General features: G+C 40.0%; 1 protein-coding gene across 2 annotated transcripts in view; it reads left to right on the top strand.

The window, feature by feature from the left end:
• The window catches only part of STRN (striatin), a 239,659-nt gene extending 227,016 nt beyond the window's left edge, over positions 1 to 12,643 (top strand). For both annotated transcript variants that reach the window (XM_082252290.1, XM_082252289.1), the window contains 2 exons: positions 9,843 to 9,929; positions 11,955 to 12,643. In XM_082252290.1, coding sequence (XP_082108416.1) covers positions 9,843 to 9,929; positions 11,955 to 12,124 — 257 coding nt within the window. In that variant the 3' untranslated portion in view covers positions 12,125 to 12,643. The remainder of the gene's footprint in view (positions 1 to 9,842; positions 9,930 to 11,954) is intronic.
• Positions 12,644 to 21,951: the final 9,308 nt, after the last annotated feature.

Genomic DNA, 21,951 nt, shown 5'->3' with positions numbered 1-21,951 from the left:
TTTGTGGTACTGCTTTGGGACGTCCCGAGGGTGTTGAATCACCGAGGACTACGTCTGTCAATGAGCGACAGAGAAAAACGGATTTTTGTAAAATCTTACCGTAAAATCCTTTTCTCTTAGCTCATTGACAGACGTAGTACCCTCCCCTCTGTTTTTGAGTTGGGTTGGGTTAAATTCTCTAAACACTGCTTTGTGACCTAACTGATTTGCTGTAGCAGAGAGAGAGGATATACCCTCGGGGACTGCCCCTAGGGTGTGGCCAGAGTATTTTCTTTCCTGTCTAGTCCTCCTGTGGAGGGCAGCATAACCCGAGGGTGTTGAATCACCGAGGACTACGTCTGTCAATGAGCTAAGAGAAAAGGATTTTACGGTAAGATTTTACAAAAATCCGTTTTTATTATCAGATGAGACTTAAGTTTATATTTCGGCCTCAGCACCAAACTATATGTCTGGCGTAAATCCAATAGAGCTCGCCATCCAAATATCACCATTCCTGCAGTAAAGTATAGCGGTAGTAATATCCTGTTAAGGGGATGTCTCTCTACAGCAGGGACTGAAGCACTTGTCAGGATAGAATGAAAAATGAATAGGGGAAAATACTGTCAAATTCTTGAAAATATGCTGTCCTTTACCAGAAAGTTGTCAATGTGAAGGTGTTTTACTTTCCAACATGACCATGATCGAAAGCACAGCAAAAATGAAAGCGCAATGTTGAAGGAGAAAGGGGTGAATGTCTTTGCATGCCTTAGTCAGAGCCCAGATTTAAACCCCATTGAAAATCTGTGTAATGACTAACAGACTACTGTCCACAAACAGTCACCATCAAATTTAACTGAACTTGAGCAGTTCTGCAAAGAAGAGTGGGCAAATATTGCAAAGTTAGTAGAGACCTAACCCAATAGACTAAAGTCTATAATTAAAGCAAAAGTTGGTTGAACAAAATACTGACACAAGAGGGTGATCCTCTTTCCACTCAGTGATTCTTATTTTTTCTGACATGTTGGTGTTTGTTCTTTCACTTGGATGTTAAATACAACCGGATGAAATAAAAACAGTCTCTTCGTTTGAGGCTGCAAAGCAACAAAATGTAAATATTTTAACCAATAACCGGTCGCCGCATATATACTGGGGCAAAGTGGCGCTATTGCACGAAACTACAGTGCCTTGCGAAAGTATTTGGCCCCCTTAAACTTTTTGACCTTTAGCCACATTTCAGGCTTCAAACATAAAGATATAAAACTGTAATTTTTTGTAAAAAATTAACAAGTGGGACACAATCATGAAGTGGAACTAAATATATTGGATATTTTGAACTTTTTTAACAAATAAAAAAACTGAAAAATTGGGCGTGCAAAATTATTCAGCCCCCTTAAGTTAATACTTTGTAGCACCACCTTTTGCTGCAATTACAGCTGTAAGTCGTTTGGGGTATGTCTCTCTCAGTTTTGCACATCGAGAGACTGAAATTTTTGCCCATTCCTCCTTGCAAAACAGCTCGAGCTCAGTGAGGTTGGATGGAGAGCGTTTGAACAGCAGTTTTCAGTTCTTTCCACAGATTCTCGATTGGATTCAGGTCTGGACTTTGACTTGGCCATTCTAACACCTGGATATGTTTGTGAACCATTCCTTTGTAGATTTTGCTTTGTTTTGGATCATTGTCTTGTTGGAAGAAAAATCTCTGTCCCAGTCTCAGGTCTTTTGCAGACTGCATCAGGTTTTCTTCCAGAATGGTCCTGTATTTGGCTCCATCCATCTTCCCATCAATTTTAACCATCTTCCCTGTCCCTGCTGAAGAAAAGCAGGCCCAAACCATGATGCTGCCACCACCATGTTTGACAGTGGGGATGGTGTGTTCAGGGTGATGAGCTGTGTTGCTTTTACGCCAAACATAAAGTTTTGCATTGTTGCCAAAAAGTTTGATTGTGGTTTTATCTGACCAGAGCACCTTCTTCTACATGTTTTGGTGTGTCTCCCAGGTGGCTTGTGGCAAGTTTTAAACTACACTTTTTATGGATATCTTTAAGAAATGGCTTGCTTCTTGCCACTCTTCCATAAAGGCCACATTTGTGCAATATACGACTGATTGTTGTCCTATGGGCAGAGTCTCCCACCTCAGCTGTAGATCTCTGCAGTTCATCCAGAGTGATCATGGGCCTCTTGGCTGCATCTCTGATCAGTCTTCTCCTTGTATGAGCTGAAAGTTTAGAGGGACGGCCAGGTCTTCGTAGATTTGCAGTGGTCTGATACTCCTTCCATTTCAATATTATCGCTTGCACAGTGCTCCTTGGGATGTTTAAAGCTTGGGAAATCTTTTTTTTCCAAATCCGGCTTTAAACTTATCCACAACAGTATCTCGGACCTGCCTTGGTGTGTTCCTTGTTCTTCATGATGCTCTCGGCGCTTTAAACGTACCTCTGAGACTATCACAGTGCAGGTGCATTTATACGGAGACTTGATTATACACAGGTGGATTCTATTTATCATTAGTCATTTAGGTCAACATTGGATCATTCAGTGATCCTCACTGAACTTCTGGAGAGAGTTTGCTGCACTGAAAGTAAAGGGGCTGAATAATTTTGCACGCCCAATTTTTCAGTTTATTTGTTAACAAAGTTTGAAATATCCAATACATTTCATTCCACTTCATGATTGTGTCCCACCTGTTGATTCTTCACAAAAAATTACAGTTTTATATCTTTATGTTTGAAGCCTGAAATGTGGCAAAAGGTTGCAAAGTTCAAAGGGGGCCGAATACTTTCGCAAAGGCACTGTACCTACCTGTACATTCGCGATTATCCCCGGGAGAGGAAGAACGGCGATCTGCCTATGTAAACTAGGCAGATCACCGTTCTGCAAGGGGACATAATGGAGATCTTGTGTTCCTGCTAAGCAGAAACCACTCAGTGTAACCCTCCCACAGTTAGTAAGCACACCCCTAGGGACACACTTAACCCTTTAATTACCCCTGATGTTAGCCCCTTCCCTACCAGTGTCATCAGTGCAGCGACTGTCCATTTTTTTTTTTTTTTTTTTTAGCACTGATCACTGTATTAATGTCTCTGGTCCCCAAAAATTGTCATGTCCGATTTGTCCACACAATGTCGCAGTTCCGTTAAAAATCAGTAATCGCCGCCATTACTAGTTAAATAAATAAAAATTCCATAAAAATAATGAATAGTTTTTTTTAGACGCTATAACGTTTGCGCAAACCAATCAATATATGCTTTTTGGGATTTGTTTTTTTTTTACCAAACCAAGGGTTTTTATAGATATGACTTAGCTACTTGTAGATACTGCCGATGTCCTAAGAAAGCTAAAGAGATTTTTCATGTTCTTTGGGTGATGGCTTCCCTATTGATCATTTTGTTGACCACTTTAGCCCCGGAGGATTTGGCTGCTCAATGACCAGGCCCTATTTTGTGATTCTGCACTGCGTGACTTTAATGGACAATTGCGTGGTCGTGTGACGCTGTACCCCAACAAAATTGACGTCCTTTTTTCCCCACAAACAGATTTCTTTAGTGGTATCTGATCACCTGTGCGATTTTTTTTTTTTTTAATTTTTGCGCTATAAACAAAAAAAGTGCGACAATTTTGAAAAAATAACAATATTTTTCATATTTTTTATATGAAATTCTCAAAAAAAAATGTAAAAATCAAAATGTTTTAACATTTAAGGCCAATTTGTTTTCTGCTACATATTTTTGGTAAAAAAATCGCAATAAGCGTATTTGTATTGGTTTGCTCAAAAGTTATTGCGTTTACTAACTGCGGGAAAGATTTATGTCATCTTTATTTTATTTTTTTTTACTAGTAATGGCGGCAATCCTTTTTTTTTTTTTTTTTTTTTTTGCGGGACTGCGACAGATAGGACCCGTAACTGACATTTTAGACACTTTTGAGGGTACCAGTGACATTACTACAGTAATCGGTGCTAAAAATTAGGGATGCACCGATCCGAATTTTTTTGGTCCCGATCTTTTGCTTTGTGAAATCGCCTATCCCGAGTCCGAACCGGAAGTACTGTTTTGTGAGCTCATAACAAAATAATACTTCCGGATCGGTATCGGCAGATACCATATAACAAATGTGCATTAAAAAATGTGCATTAAAAATCTAAAATATCATCAAACACACAGAATAAAATGTAGTCACAAGAAAAAAAAACTGTTTATTGCTTGAACATACAATAGCAATCACACAGTAAACATTGTAAACTAAAGTGCAAAATCCTGGAAAGTGCAAAGTTGCAAACAGGAATTTAAATAAAAAAATGCAACATAGTAGCAGCCTGAGCCTCTCTCAAGAAGAAGATTGTATTTCTTCTCTTCTCTCTGTGTAAGGCTATTTCTCTTCTCATCCACAAACACAGTCACTCACAAACTGTGCTGAACAGAACACACTCTCACTTTCTGCATTAGTGGCAGACAGGGCAGGCACTGCAGGGGGCAATACAGCAACACCAGCAGCAACAACATAGCAGCCTGATTCCTGTCCTGACCAAAAGTTGGTCGAACAAGTACAACAACTTGATCACACATACAAAATAGCATATTGCAAACATGTAGTCCAGTGTCACACTACCATCACACAGTAATTTGGTGGCGTCGGCGTGTGACACTGGACTACCTGTTCACATTAAAATGTCTTTTGTTTTTTGTTTGTGTGGACTTGATTCACAGTCACACATGATGACAATGACACAAACATGACCTGAATGGTCACTTAATTCTCTCTCAGCTCCTCAGGAAGATTTGTAGACACTAGACAAGCATTTCTTCTCTTCTTTGTGCTGTGTAAGGCTATTTCTCTTCTCATCCACAAACACAAACTGTGAACAGAAAACACTCTCTCACTTTTTAGTGCAGGGGGGCATTGGCAATACAACAACATAGCAGCCTGAGTCTGACTCTGACCTGACTAAGTTTGTTGAACAACAACAACTTGATCACACATACAGATGGCATATTGTAAACATGTAGTCCAGTGTCACACCACCACCATCATCACACAGTAATTTGATGGTGGCATGTGACAGTGACACTGAACTACCTGTTTACATACAAATGCCATTTGTTTGTGTGATCACACGACACAAAAATGACCTGTATGGTCACTTAATCAGCAGCAATGGCAAATTCTTTCTCATAAAGACAAGCATTTCTGCTCTCTGCTGTAAGTCTATTTCTCTTCTCATCCACAATGCTAGAAACGGTGCTGAACACACTCTCACTTTCTACACTAGTGCAGGGGGCACAGAGATATTTTGTGGCAGTGGCAGCAAGACAAGGTAATCTGTATTTGTTGACTCCCCAGAACTGGTATGGGTTGTCTGAGGCAGCGATGATTTTCTCTGCAAAATATCCATGCAGTTGCACTACAGGGCTTGAGCTGCTTGCTGCATTGGGATCTAGTTCAAACTCCTCCACAATGTGGTCAAACTCTTGCATAAAGCTGCTCGGTGCTTCTTCCACCCGAGGGACCTGGTCTTGTGGTTCTGTGGCCTGTGATGCTCCAGCCCTGCTGTTCCTCAAGTCTTCCTCTAGTTCCGCTGTCAGTGCATCTTTTGCGGATTGTGCACCTGTAAAGTATCTGAAACAGAAGTAAAAACGTAGGTTAGGCTAATTATGAAACACTTCATGACACTAACCTGATGCTGAAAAACTTACCTGTCTTTATATTTCGGGTCCAGCAGGGTGGCAAGTGCATATAGGGGTTCATCTTCCACAGTGTCGAAGCGTTTGTTGACCGCTTGAAGCAGGGTTGTTTTCATTGTTTTGATGCCAGTATCTGCATTGCCTTCTTTAGCAAGGATGCGTTTAAGGACGGTGACAGCTGGAATGACGTCAGCGGTGGAGGCAGTTGGTGAGCCTACTTTCCTTGTTAGCTCTTCAAATGGTGCTAAAACAATGCTCGTTTTTTTTTAGCAAAGCCCACTGGTTAGTGGTCAGTGTACTGGGCAGGTCATCATGGTCAGCAATGTTAATCAATGGTAATGATTAAGCACAAGATGTATGTGTGAAACGCGTCTACGAGACTTCATGCTGGTGTCATCACTTGCAACTTTTTGGAAATAAAGGTATTTGAAACCTATTGGAATCCCTGGATGTGCGGCTAATTCTTTTCCTACAAGTGTTCCCACGGAGGTGGGCCGGGGCCAGCACTCTACTGGATATCCTATCTCCTGGCAATCACCACACACTATACACCTGGAGCAGTCTTTCCTTTCTCAAGCACAGAGGACTCGCTTCTGTTGCAGAAGACTCTGTATCATCAAGTAGTATGACATGCACTTTATTCAAAGGAATGTGCCACTGGTCAAGTATAGCCTTAATTGTAGTTGAAATGGTATCGCTGGTGTGTGAACCATGAAAATGTTTAGCTTGAAGCATTGCACCGTGCGGTGTACAGTTTGTGTCCAACCAGTGGACTGTTAAACTTAAAAGCGACTTTGGACACACATCAGAGCTCCATATATCTGTAGTAAAGCTCATAGCCTTTATATCTTTAATCTCTTTTGAGACGTGTTGGCAAACTTTTTTGTACAGTTCTGGCACTACGGTCTCAGAAAAATACTTGCGTGATGGAAGAGAGTACCTCGGCTCCAAGTGTTCCAGTAGGCGACAGAGCCCTCATTTTCAACAACTGACATTGGTTGACCATCTAAAACAATGAATTCCAAAACTTTCTGTGTTATTGCTGATGCTCTCATACTTTCCATCAGAAACTTTTCGCGTCGTTGAAATGCATCCTGCAAAGTTTGTTGCTGCTGGGCTGTATTGTTCGCTGATTTGGTTTTGTTGAGCTGAAGGAATTCAGCGTGCTCCTTAGTGTGGTGTTTCTGGATGTGCCTGATTTAAATTTGTAGTATTGAACTTTGCTGTTATACCACCTCCCCTCGAAACATTTGCTTTGCAGACATTGCAAACAGCTGTGGAACTCGTTGGTGTGGCGAGCGTGTAATATCTCCACACTGCTGACTCTTTGGCGCGCTCCATACTCGACACACACACACACGTGAGGCTGATTAATGACGTAGGTGCTGCGACACCCCGGATCGGCCCGTGGGACGGCTAAATTTTACCAATCTCCGATCCAGCTATTTTGCCCGGATCGGTGCATCCCTAATAAAATTATGCACTGTTACTGTAATAATGACACTGGCAGGGGAGGGGTAAACATTACTGGTGATCAGTGGGTTAAATGTATCCCTAGGGGCGTGATTCTAACTGTCAGGGGGCGTGGCTTGTGAAGTAATCAGAGACATGCGATCCTCTGTGATCACTTCAGGGAGAATGACAGAAGGCGTGTTTACGTCAGCCGTCTGTCCTTCTCTGTAAATAGAAAACAAAGAAAGGGGCGCACCAGCCTAGCACGTTATCCGCAGCGAGCTTTATTGATAAAATAGTTAAAATCAGCTACTCACAAACATGCGTAAAGGTCAAGCATTTCAATTCCATAAAGCAGCATCTTTATAGGAGTCCAATATCTCGTAAAGACGATGCTGCTTTATGGAATTGGAATGCTTGACCTTTACGCATGTTTGTGAGTAGCTGATTTTAACTTTTTGATCAATAAAGCTCGCTGAGGATAATGCGCTAGGCTGGTGCGCCCCTTTCTTTGTTTTCTATTTACAGTGTCTGGTTGACCACCCCGGTCGTAGAGGGCAGCAAAGTTTAGCCAGAGTGGATGCCAAGTATAAGTTCCGTGATAGAGACAGCCTGAGGACCAGGTTCTGAGCACAGGAGCAGGGTGCTGAGCATCACTATTTTTTCTGGTCTGTCCTTCTCTCTCTGCTGCGGGAGATCGCGAGTGGCCAGCGGCCATCGGAGCCACCGGTCACACTCGCTGGCTCCCCAGGTAACGAGCGGGAGCACGCCGCCGCCGTTGCATGTTTGCCCCCTACAGTTTCCTGAGTGAGCGATGTAGGGCTACGTCGCTTTGCCCAGCAGCGGCTGAGTGCCGCAGTAAATGTACGGTGGGTGGGGCTGAAGCGGTTAATTGTGGAACTAAAGTTTTGTCATTTATTGCTTGCAGTGCACGATGTAGGATGTATTATGTGATGACATGTCAATAGGATTGGTGAGCACTAGTTTGGAGGTCAGGGTACGTGTCTGTCCAAAATGTCCAATGTGTCTTGACATTTTAGAGACCTACATAATGGACACATGACCTCCTTTTCATTCCATGGTCTGCAAAGGGTGCTGATAAAACCTAGTGATACAGATATCTATAGAAGGCTATTATTCTGTGTGCTGGGCATATTAGAGCCCTAAACATGAGTACCACTTAGTACATTGTGCATCCCTGTCCAGCCACATTGTATTTCAGTCTGCCATAGACTTTGACAGGTATCAAGCAGCGGGGTTGGATGCTGCATCTATGCCTCCCAAGCACACTAAAACACCAGATTGGAACCCTGTCTAAACGCCTGGTGTTCAAGTAGTAGTAAAGGTTGTGCAATAAAATATTAGGCTAAGGGACCCAACATTTTTTTTGTTCATGTTCTTTTCATTTGTTTTATTATTATCCAGTTCTGAACCGGAAGGATTTGCCCCCTTAATGACCAGGCCCTATTTTGCGATTCGGCACTGCGTTAGTTTAATGGACAATTGCGCGGTCGTGCGGCGCTGTACCCAAACAAAATTGACATCCTTTTTTTCCCCACAAATAGAGCTTTCTTTTGGTGGCATTTGATCACCTGTTCGATTTTTATTTTTTGCGTTATAAACAAAAAAATGCGACAATTTTGAAAAAAAAAAACAATATTTTTCACTTTCTGCTATATAACATTCCCCCCCAAAAAAATGTAAAAATCAAAAATTTTTTTAAATTTTAGGCCAATTTGTTTTCTGCTACATATTTTTGGTAGTAAAATTGCAATAAGCGTATTTTGACGCAAAAGTTATCGCGTCTATTACTACGGGAAAGATTTATGTCCTCAATGTTTTTTTTTTCTTTACTAGTAATGGCGGCGATCTTCGATTTTTTTTTTTTTTTTTTTTTTTGTGGGACTGCAACATTGCGGCGGACAGATCGGACCCCTGACTGACATTTGTGACACTTTTGGGGGTACCAGTGACATTACTACAGTAATCAGTGCTAAAAATATGAACAGTTACTGTAATAATGACACTGGCAGGGAAGGGATTGACAGTATAGGTGTCAAGGGATTAAATGTGACCCTAGGGGAGTGATTCTAACTGGGGGGCGGGGTTTCGGAGATAACCACAGAGTCATATGATCCTATATAGCAGGATCACGTGGGCTCTGCGATCATCCCAAGGAGAAGGACGGTCCTTCTCTCTCAGCGCGGAACGATCAGAGCCGCCTGACACACACATCAGCTTCCCCGCTGATGATCAGGGGCGGGAGCACGGCGGCGTGCGCTCGACCCCAGTTCCACTCAGGCGAGCGGCATAGGTCTATGTTGTTCTGCCTGTATGAGCCACCCTGCCGCAATAAAAAGGAGGCGGGTGGTCGGGAACTGATTAAAAGTGTTCTTTTGTCCAACTTTTAGTAAATACTGAAAACAAATAAACTGATGGATGCTAGTTACTGTACGTTGGTCATTTTTATGTTATTTCAGGAATGTTATGGATCGTTCATGTTGTGGTTTTTGTTAACGAGTACGAACAAATTTGTCCACAACTATATTTGCAATGGGACCTCAGGCAATAACTATAGGGTCAGGTCCTGATATCGACCAGCTATTGTTTCTCTAAGGGTCATAAATGAGATCTGTGCTGTAAACCTGTGTTATGCTTTGATTTTACTTGCTCTTCACATGTGCCATTTCATTACTTTATTAATATGTTATTTTTCTATGTTTCTACCTCTAGGAAAACTGATTCATTCAATGGTTGCTCATTTAGATGCTGTAACAAGTTTAGCTGTTGATCCTAATGGATTGTACCTGATGTCTGGAAGTGAGTATAATTGGAATTTAATTCACTATACAAATTATATATATATATATATATATATATATATATATATATATATATATATATAATTTTTTTTTTTTTATTTATTTTGTATTTAACCACTTGCCGACTGCTCACAGTATATTTACTGCGGCAGTCAGCCCCTCACAGGCAGAGCGACGTAGGTCTACGTCGCTAGCCTGTGAGGGTCTCAGGAGCGAGCGCGTGTGACCGTCGGACCCGATCGTCCGCCGGTCACTCGCGATCGTCGGTGAAGAGGGAGAAAGGCAGGCGGCTAATGTAAACAAGCCGCCTGTCATTCTCCCCTGTGTAGGAATGGTGATCATACGGTTCTACTATGTAGAACCGTTGATCACTGTTCCTACACCTCAAGCCACAGCTAATCAGTTAGAATCACGCCCCTAGGGACACACATAACCCCTCCCTCTCAAAAAAAGTTAACCCCTTCACTGCCAGTGTATTTTACAGTAACAGTGCATATTTATAGCACTGATTACTGTAGAAATGTCACTGGTAACCCAAAAATGTCAGTCAAGGGTCCGATCTGTCCGCCGTAATGTCGCAGTATCGCAAAAAAAATCGCAGATCGGCGCCATTACGTGTTAAAAAAAAAGAACAACAAAAATGACAAAAATCTTTCCCTTTGTTAGTAAACGCGATAACTTTTGCGCAAACCAAAATATGCCTCTTGCGATTTTTTCTTTTTTTTTTTTTTTTTTTTTTTTTTTTTTTTTTTTTACCAAACCTATGTAGCATAAAACAAATTGGCCTGAAAATGTTAAAAAAAATTTTGGGGGGGGGGGGGATTTCATATAAAAAATGTGGAAAATATTGTTATTTTTGCAAAATTGACGCTCTTTTTTTTGTTTATAGCGCATGATCAAAAAATCGCACAGGTGATCAAATACCACCAAAAGAAAACTCTGTGGGGAAAAAAAGGGCGCCAAATTCGTTTAGGTACAGCGTCGCACGACCGCGCAATTGTCCGTTAAATTCACGCAGTGCCGAATCGCAAAATAGGCCCTGGTCAGGAAGGGGGTAAAATCTTCTGGGGCTTAAGTGGTTAAACTGAACTGTCTGAGAATTTGTCTAGGAAGAAAATTGTCCTGCAGTTTGCTTTACACTCATTTGAACAATCTTTCCTAACCCCTTAACATCAGGAGATTTTCATGATCTGTTACTGTTCTGGGAGTGTGCAGTGAGTGCCTCTCTGCAGTAAGTAAAATGTCATAGGAATGCACACTTGCGATCAGGAGCTTCCAATTATGTGACTGCTGTGATCGGCTGCCACAGCGATCACATGATCAGATGCTCCTGATCGCAAGTATACATTAGAAGCTTTCCAAGACATTTTATTTGCTGTGCTGGGAATGTGCAGTGAACGTGCTCTTAGCACAGGAAGCCATTCCCTCTGGATGCATATATGCAGCTGCTCGGTGTTAAAGCCCACCTTCCAAAAGGTGACTTATGTGCGTACAGCCATTGGGAACAGGGAAATTAAACCTGAGCTTATAATCGATGATACATCACATACTAAACACATGTATGAAATGAGGCGTAGTGACTCAAATGTTCTACAGTGCGCATTACCTCTGTGACAGCCAACTTCTACTTCAGTTAAGGCATTGTTTTCAAAAATGGGTTACTGTAGTGAAAGTACAGGTCAAAGAAGGTCTTGTCATACATTTTGCTCATTGTGAAGGACTTAAAACTGCACAGCATAGAACTGATTGTTAGAGCGAGGCATAGTGTGTACATTATATACTTCCCATGCCTGACTCATCATGTTTCAAGGTAAAAAAAGGCCAAAGGGTAACCTTAGTGGCTTAGTCTGTGAAGCTAAAACAGCAGACAGAGTTGAGTGTTCTTTGCGAGCTGCTTGCATTGATAGCTAGTAACTACTGAAAGTGAAAAATGAGTTAATCTTGTACTGACTATTTCAGAATCCTTTTATCAGCCAGTTAAGTTTGGTTATTTTTATTAAGGTCTTTTTTACTTCTTTTACAGGCCATGACTGTTCTATACGTTTATGGAACTTGGAAAGCAAGACATGCATACAGGAATTTACAGCTCATCGAAAGAAATTTGATGAATCAATCCACGATGTAGCATTTCACCCATCAAAATGCTACATAGCAAGTGCGGGCGCTGATGCCCTTGCCAAAGTTTTTGTATGACATCAATATTATTAATAGCTTTTAATTTACCCAAGCAGCCACGTGAAACCAGAGACATTCAACTAATGCCAGAAGATTTCATTTTGCCGGACTTTCTCCACTTGTGTTCAGCGATCAGAATAAGATACAAAAATAATGTTTTGGGTTTAGTTTTGTTGGGTGCTGTTTTCTAACTGAATGGTTTGTTCAGGGTGCTGTGAACTCATCTGGTGCTTTGTGCAAGGATTCTGTCGTGCAAATGATCTCTGAGTTACAGTAGCAGAGTTTTATTTTTAAGAGTGCACATTTGACCAGGCAGGCCTGGATCAAATTGGCTCCCATCTGCCAGTATGTATGGTGGCTGTGGCAACTGGAACAGATTATGGGAAAGCTGACCATCGGAATGGCAAGTAACTACATGAAAGGAACCATAGCATGAGAGTTCTTGCCATTTCTCTTCTTCACCAACCGCTCTAGCAAGTTTTTTTGAAAACATGGACCTGCCCAAATCTTTTTGTGCATCTTTCTGTAAAGCAACTGTTTGAGAAATAGGAAATGGAGGTCCCTATTACCTCTTGAACAGATAGTAACACCTCAGATCAGTGTATAAAAGTACAATAGGACATATATTTTAAGTGTTTGACTACCGCAATTTGTACCCTTCGAATGTACTTTCTAGAAAATGTATTAGGTTGCTGAGAGGGTAAAATGCTTTTAATATAGCGCCCATGCCATGCACCATCGCAAACATAGTCCTCTCTTCTTCTTTAGTATCGACTTATGTACTACTTTTTTATTTTTTTTAAATGATTTTGCTGCTGGTTTTGTTTTAGTGTACCTCTGGTACCCTAAAAAGGTAGTGTTTTTAGGATTGCTTTCAGTCCTTGAATCTACTCAAAACTTGACCTGTAGAGAAAAAGATTTAGCTGGAAAGTAATAAATTACATGGTGTATCTGAAACCTGTTCTTTGAAAGGTTTTCCTCCCACATAATACTGCATGTATGAAAGGATCTGTGGGTATCTCATTTACTTTAACACAGAGAAAAGCCAAGTAATATAGACTCACATACTTTTAATAAGGTGATGTGCAATGAAAACAAAAAAAATGGAAAAGTGCTTGTGTGACATAAGGTTCAGAGTCAAATACCATGCTGGATATGCAAGGTGACATAAACATAGTGCAGGGTTGATGTGTGTGGTAGGTAACAGTACCACATCAAGTAATATATAATAATTTTTACAGGTGAGGTACCAGAGTACAGCCAAATATAACTTTTTTTTTTTTTTTTTTTTCACAGAAAAGTTTAAATCACTAGGGCCATGTGCCAGAAAAAAAAAGCTTGCTAAATTGGTTTATACTTAAACCTCTGTATACATCTCCCTATATACCACTGACCAGTGGTATATGTGTATGCAGGAAGCTGAAACTAACACAAACCCGTAGGTGTACAATTTTTTGTCAGAAGATGTTAATTCTTCAGTAGAATGGGAGCAGCTCAACATGTTTCTCAGATAAAACGGGATCTGCTTCATCAGGAAAGTATTGTGATGTAAGTATTTGTCAACCAATTGTACCACTGTTAAATCCATGATAACCTCCCACAGGCCTATGCAGTGGGCAATATGGGAAACAAAGGACCGCCAGAGCCCCTATACTATTTTTACCACTTATTTAGCAGATATATGTATTGACACTTTAGGAGCGATGTTCTTATACAACGCAGTAGAATTGGTCTTTCATGGAAATGAGCAGGACCCGATTCTCCAATGCTTAAGTGTAGGGCACATGGAGGGATGTTAAAGGGCAATATTCACCTCAGGTCAGAAGTCATTTTGGCCCATATTCTAAGCATAAGGGAGACACCAAAGCAATCCCATATGGTTCTTATACATAGCTAGTCTAGTTGTTTATGGGGTGATGTATATAAATGTTAAAGTATAGTACAATTTAGTAAGCTTTAAAAAAAAAAAACATTTTATGGCACATGGTCTTATGTGACTTTAAAGTGATAGCAAAGACCAACTATTCTTAAATCATTTTTCCTCCTGCATACACTATAAAAAAAAAAAAAAAAATCTTTGTATACTTTTTTTAATCTGGTCCGGTCATGCAATTCAGCAGCTCTGGCGGATTTGTGTAAGGGAGTGCTTAGCAAAGGCTTTGAATTACGGGAGCCGTGATGCCATCCATAGGCTACCATGGACGATTTGCTGTTGGCACTCCTTCCTCTCCCCTACAGCAGCTGCTTCCGGATACAGGTGAGCTGGCATTGCTGGATCATGTTATTGGTCAGGATTAAAATTGGGTATGTACACCTTTTTTTCATACAGAGTATAAAAACATCACCATTGTTGGCTAAACTAGCTGTGATATACTAAGGCAGTGTGTTTTTTTCAGCACAGTGGTTCATTATGATATATTTGATTTTTAAAATCGTAAAATTAGTGCAGATTGCCAACAGCCCTAATGTTTTGGAGCTCATTGCAGAGGTCCCTAATTTTGTATACCACACCGAGATGTAAGAATCCAAGGTTTATTAACCAGTTAAGTTCCAGAGCCATTTTCACATTGCAGCTATGGACCTATTAATTTGGCAATAACTTTATTAATACACTGAAAAGGAACTATTTATTTTTTTTTTTGTCAAACAAGGCTTTATTTTGGTGGTTTTGTAGTCTTTTAATATTTTAAAGGCGGCTTGAAAAAAAGTTTCCTTTTTGACCAGCTTTCATTTTAAAAATTGATGTTAAAGCTGAAGCTCGGGCACATAAATTTGAATGTAAATGTGTTCCTCAGTGAACAAAAAGGATATAAATCCACTTTGTGTGCACCAAATTCCATTACAAACCTAAATATTACCTTGTTAAAATAGTGGGGACACCATCAGTGTGTTGCATATAAGCCTGTACAGAGTAGAGCTGTGGGAGGGATCTAACAGGTATACCTACTACAGGCTTCCTGCAGCAAAACTACAGCGGTGTGTGTACAAGACGACTCGCCTTGCCCAGGAAGACCAAGCAGCAGTCACTGGTCTTAATCCAGGAAACCCCTTCAGAGGCAACATTTCTCACCGGATTCCTGCACACAACTGAAAGATAACAAAAAACACACAAGATTTATGCACGAATACATGTCACTGTTGTAATAATGTTTGTTTACGCTGGAGTTCAGCTTTAGTTTTAGTCACTAAATTGCCCTTTTTCTAAAGACCTAATTTGGCATATGTTTCTTTAACTTTTTATTAAAAAATGTTTTTGTTTTGTGTCAGAAACTTGTATGTAAAATAACAATATATAGCAATTAGCTGCTGTGAGAGCCCAACATAGCTACACTGGTAGCAGTGTTCGCTTAAATTTTACTGTTCACTAAGCATTAACACCTGGGTGCTTTAAAAGCAGTTCTGCTTCACAGGTCTAGACTTCAGTGAACCCTCGCAGCTACGCAAGGGTATGGGCTCATCAGGGAATTACTCTAAAACATACAAGCTACATCCTGTGTCTTTAAACTGGATCTATACTTGCGTTTGGCTGACCATCAGGAATTATTTAGCATGATATAAAATGGTAGAACACTTATTTAAAAATAAAAAATAAATTTGTTTGAGCATACCATTCCTGATTTGAAGCAGCAGACCATTTTCAGATGTGACGGTGCCTAGGCACTCACCATTCTCGTAGCCTCAAAGGTACCTTTAATCACTGGATTATATTGATGACGTCATTAGACAGCCTGATCTAGGAACAGAAAGAGCTGCCAATTGATAATTTGTGGCTCCAATAATATGGTGGCTGCCTCAGGCCTAGACAAAGTAGTTGAAGAATGCCTCTACTGTAGGTGCTGCATAAATTTACAACTGACTTGGCTTGCAGTGTTTAAAGGATAAGGTTGCCTACATTTAGATCCAGTCTTTACTGTTTAGGCTAGAGCGCAAGTAAGCCTTCACATCCAATCAGAATTATGCTTTCTTGGATTCAGCTGTAGTTACTAAATGCTGTTACCAGGGTTTACTTTCATCATTGCCTTTTGCACAGTCTTCATTGAATAAGCCTACTTGTATAAAAAACAGCACTCCAAAACTTTGTGTAATATACGAATTATGTTTAAAAGATTAGGGATTTTTCTGCTTATTGTTAAACTTATAGGAAGTGTATTTCAGCCAATGTTCAGGCAGACAAACTGAGAACGTGCTGAGACTGCCTAAAGTTTCATAGAAAGGGACTGAATCAATGGTTGGGGATCAGTGCTTTAGTGATAAAAATAACAAATTGGTTATCTTGTTTCCATTTTTTTCACAAACCATTTTATTTCTCCAGAATAATTTACCTCACTTAAATTGCTTTGTAAAGATTCAAACTGTTATTATAAGGTGAACTAAAGGGATATCCTAAAACATGGCAGCATATAACTATATAAATCAAAAATTGCAGCATTTTATAATTATGCATGGCTGTGCTCATGCTTACCAAAGTTCTGCTTTCAAATACATTTTCCGAAATATAATTTCCAAAAAGTATAATTTATTCCCCTTTTTGAAAGTATATTTCAGACATTGTAAATGTTTTGCGAACTGATAAATTATAGTTGTCAGTTTTACCATATATCCAATTTTGGTGGACTGATATATGAAGTGCTGGAACACCAATCCCATTCCAGCTGACTGTATCATTTAGTGAAATTTAAATGAATCCTTTTATACTATAAAAATTTACTATTTATCAAACACACTGATCTTTGGCTGTTGCCAAGAGAAGCTCAGAATAGCTTGGGTAATTGAGAGCCTCTGTAACGTCATATTTATGTTGAAATAAATTGATAAACATCTATAAATATATTAACAAATTGTACTGAAATACCACTAAATTAACCTAATTTTTTTTATTGTTTCCGGTTTGTTAAAAGGAAAGTACAGTATGTGGCTTTTTACTTAGATGTTGAACTTGTGGATTATTTGTGTATTTGACTTTGGGTTATTTTGTTTTTTTTTCTTCTTTTTCTTTTTAGATAAAGTAATTGCAAAGATTTATTTGAAAATTCTAAAAAGCTATGTATATTATATATAAATATATATATATTGTAAACATATATTAAATGTGTCTAGTATGGGATGACTCTAAGGGGTTAATTTTAATCTTTTTGTATTGAGTTCTCATGTGTACACAAAAGATGATGGTATGGGTATGAGTATTTTGCTGTTACATACTATATACAACTACAGCTGTTTCAATTTGATGTACATACATCTTAAGTTGGCATGCTTGTTTTACTGACTGTAACATTTAGTTGATTAGAATTTGAATGTAAGTAAAAACTGGCTATGTAAACTCAAACCACAAAACCACCTGTTGCTATATTGTAGTTTAATTAGAAGAGAGATTGAAGGGAATGGAAGGTGCCTTTTATTAGAAAACGCCTTATGTTTAAGGTAAACTGCTGTTGAGTTTGTGACCATCTTCCATTAGGATTCAGAATTTGTGATGTACACATACCAGGAATAAACACAGGGGAAAAAAAAAACCTTCTCTAAAGACTTTGAAACTTGGACGGATAAATGTACACCTGCCCCGGCCACCTTATTTTTAATATTGATTAATTGAAAATAAAACTTTTTTTTTTTTTTTTCCAAGTGTGATGTATTGCCATATATTTTGGCTGAATCATAAATTGCACATTTCTACATCTTTTGAAATTTAAGACATGCAGCAAATGCTGCATTTTTCTCAGCACCATTATTTTGTGAATCTGTACATAGCTAACAATGCATTTGAACTGTAGAAATTTGAAAGCACTGAAATTTTAGTTTTACTATCTACGATGTTAAATCAGACAGCTCACAGTTTTGTTAAATATCCTTTGAATTTCTGAGTATTGGTGATGTGAACTGAAATATAGACAAGCGCTGGGTTAACTGGCAGTGGTTTATTTTTAATTTGCAAATCAATAAAGGGAAAACACATTCAAAATATGTATTCTAATCAATACACTTTTTATAGCATTTTGTTTTGAAATGAATATATGTTGATAAAATGACAAGTAATGTTACATGTTCTTGTTGTGTAGTTTATTTACTTGCATACATCATTGTTTTTTGAAATTTTGAGTGAAGAAGCTCCCACTAGTTCACATTTAGTAGTTAAAAAAAAAAGGAATACATGGACTTGGCTGCCTCCTGTGTTCCTTTCTAAAAAAAATAATAATAATAATTTAATGATCTTAAAATTCTTCCTCTTAGGACACTAATAAATCCATCTTTGACAGGCCAGGTTATCTTCTGGTTGCCTGGAGGCTACTAATTGTGCCTTATGCTTGAGAAACTTCTTCAGCTAATCTTTTTTTGAATTCAAGCATTAATATCAGTTCTAGATAAACTCAAGCTTTACCTCCCCCTTTTTTTTTTTCCTAACAATTGTAACACAAAGTCCTCTCCTGTGTTTGAATCATTTATTGCCTGTAAAATTGCATCTCTACATTTTTGAAAGGGTTTATATTGTAACATACAAAAACAGAGCAGATCAATTGCTATTTAAACCAAAGTGATAGCATTAATGTTGGCTGCGTATAGCCAGCTACAGGTGTTCTCATAAGTTTACATACCCTGGCAGAATTTATGATTTCTTGGCCATTTTTCAGAGAATATGAATAACACAAACTTTTCTTTCACTCATGGTTAGTGTTTGGCTGAAGCCATTTATCAATCGACTGTGTTTACTCTTTTTAAATCATAACAGAAACAGAGGGCATCTCCTTTGCTCAGCCCTCTTCAGATCACCCCACAGATTTTCAATTAGATTTAGGTCTGGGCTCTGGCTGCGTAATGCCAAAACTTTAATCCTCTTCTGGTGAAGTCATTCCTTTGTTGATTTGGAATGGATGCTTTGGGTCGTTGTCATGCTGAAAGATGAAGTTCCTCTTCATGTTCATCTTTCTAGCAGAAGCCTAAAAGTTTTGTGCCAATATTGACTGGTATGTGTAACTTTTCATAATTCCCTCTACCTTGACTAAGGCCCCTGTTCCAGCTGAAGAAAGACAGCCCCGAAGCATGATGCTGCCACCACCATGGTTCTCTAGGGGTATGGTGTGCTTTTGTTGATGTGCAGTGTTTTTGCACCAAACAAATCTTTTGGAATTATGGCCAAAAAGTTCAACCTTGGTTTCATCAGACCATAACAGATTTGTCCACATGCTTTTGAGAGACTTCAGGTGGCTATTTGCAAAATTTAGCCAGGCTTGGATGTTTTTCTTCATTAGAAAAAGCTTCTGTCCTGCCATTCTACCCCATAGCCCAGACATATGAAGAATACGGGAGATTGTTGTCACATGTACCAAACACCCAGTACTTGCCAGATATTCCTGCAGCTCCTTTAATGTTGCTTAAGGCCTCTTGGCAGCCTCCCTGACCAGTTTTCTTCTTGTCTTTATCAATTTTGCAGGGATGTCCAGTTCTTCGTAAACTCTCACTGTTGTGCCATATTTTTCCCACTTGATGACTCTCTTCACTGTGTTCCATGGTATATCTAATTTCTTGGAAATTCTTTTGTACCCTTCTCCTGACTAATACCTTTTAGCAATGAGATTCCTCTGATGCTTTAGAAGCTCTCAGCGGACCATGGCTTTTGCTGTAGGATGCAACTAAAATGTAAGGAAAGACCTACTAGAACAGCTGAACTTTATTTGGGGTTAAACCTGAGGCACTTTAAATGATGGCAGATGTGTACTGACCCCTATTTAATATGAGTTTGAATGTGATTGCTTAATTCTGAACATTTTACTGTAATTTCATTCAGTCTCATTTTGCAGAAGTTCCCATTGAAATGCATGGGCGGCCATGTTTTTTGTGATTTCCCCATAGGAATGCATTGGGCGGCCATTTTCTCGGAGTCTGCGAACGCTGGACAGCAGGGAGCAGCTAGGCCTTTACTCTAGTGATGACCCAGGTACTTCCTCTTCCTGTGAAGATTGTTTTCTCTGCATAGCAGTTCGATCCTGTTTTCCTCTATATCCAATGGTGGTATGTCTATCGGGGTCCCTGTGGGTCTCTCTCACCCTGCTATCTGCAGTGCTAGTGACTGAGACTTGTAGTACCGCTGGTGCAGCGGTGTGGGTCAGTTTCTCGCAGTTTTTTTAAAGTGACACTGCGTTATACCAGGGTTCATATGGAGTCCCAGGAACAGATTTCACCTACAGATCCCCTCGCGGTTGCGGGGACCTCCGGGTCGCAACCCCTATCTGCCTTAATGGCGGTTTTGGAAAGCCTGGTGTCAAAAGTGGATTTGGTTTTAAAAAATATCACTAGGAAAAAGCACCCTATGCCATCCCCTGCCTCTCCTGTATCCTCAGATTCTGAAGTAGATATGGCTGCCGCAAACCCAGGTCACCCTGAGGTTTCTGCGTCGTCGCCCTCAGATGGTGAGGATGACATATCCTCGTCTGCAGCCACGCAGGAGAGCATGCTGGTGGAGGTGCTTATAGTGTCAGGGTGGGAAACTCTGAAAATGGCGGATGATTCCGCAGCGTCAGCTGCGCATGTGTAAAAAAAAAAAACTTATGTCCTTTTTTTCCCCCACAAATAGAGCTTTCTTTTGGTGGTATTTGATTACCTGTGTGGTTTTTATTCTTTGCTCTATAAACAAAAAAAGAGCGACAGTTGTGAAAAAAGCAATATTTTTCACGTTCTGCTATAGGACATTCCCGAAAAAAAAATCTAAAAATCTAAATTTTTTAACATTTTAGGCCAATTTGTTTTCTGCTACATATTTTTTGGTTAAAAAAAATTGCAATAAGCTTATTTTGATTGGCTTGCACAAAAGTTATCGCATCTACTAGCTACGGGAAAGATTTATCATTTTTTTTTTTTTTTTTTTTTTTTTTGTTTTTTTTTTTTACTAGTAATGGCGGCGATCTCTGATTTATAGCGGGACTTCGACATTGCGGCGGACAGATCGGACCCCTAACTGACATTTTTTACACTTTTGGGGGTACCAGTGACATTACAGTAATCCGTGCTAAAAATATGCTCTGTTACTGTAATGGCATTGGCAGGGAAGGGGTTAACCCTGTGGGTGATCACAGGGGTTAATGTATGCCTATATGCCTACTGTGTGTGTGTGGGGGGGGGGGGGGGTGCTGTGACAGGCACAGACAGATCGCAGTTTCAGCTTAGCTGAAACTGCTGATCTGTCCCTGCCTGTCTCACAGATCTGTCTGCTTTGTTTACATAAGCAGGCGGGTCTTATCTCTGTTTCCCGGACGATCATGGGAGGAAGGCGGCAATCGCCGCCTCTCCTTCCGCCTCCCGCTGTGTCTAAACTCAGCGGTAGAGCGGCTCCAGCGGTGTGCATGCGCTGCCGGAATCACATGCACTCCAGTCACGTAGTACTACGTGACTGGAGATAGGGGAGCTGCTCTGCCACAGTAATATTACGGTTGGCGGTCGGCAAGCGGTTAAGAGGCACTATCCATTCGCGGATGCGGTATCCGTAAAATGGACCATTTCAACGGAGGTGGACCATACAGTCTCCAGACTGAACAGATCTACTGTGGTCCCAGTGGAGAAGTCTTTGGTCTTTACAGACCTTGTAGATAGACAGATTGAGTCTCTGTCCCGCCACTTACATGTGGTAGCGGGCTCAATATTTAAACCAATCTTAATCACTCTGGTCTCCCAGACCAGTGTTTCTCAACTCCGGTCCTCATGGCCAACTGACAGGCCAGATTTTAAGTATTACCTTGGGGAGATGCAGACTAGAATATTGCAATCACTGAGCAGCAAATTTTATCACCTGTGATGTATTTCAGTTTTCTTGCAAACCTGGCCTGTTAGTGTGCCCTGAGGCCTGGAGTGGAGAAACA

The sequence above is a fragment of the Pelophylax lessonae genome (assembly GCF_965119305.1).
Source record: "Pelophylax lessonae genome assembly, chromosome: 3".
NCBI lineage: Eukaryota > Metazoa > Chordata > Amphibia > Anura > Ranidae > Pelophylax > Pelophylax lessonae.
This window is presented reverse-complemented; position numbering and strand designations above follow the sequence as displayed.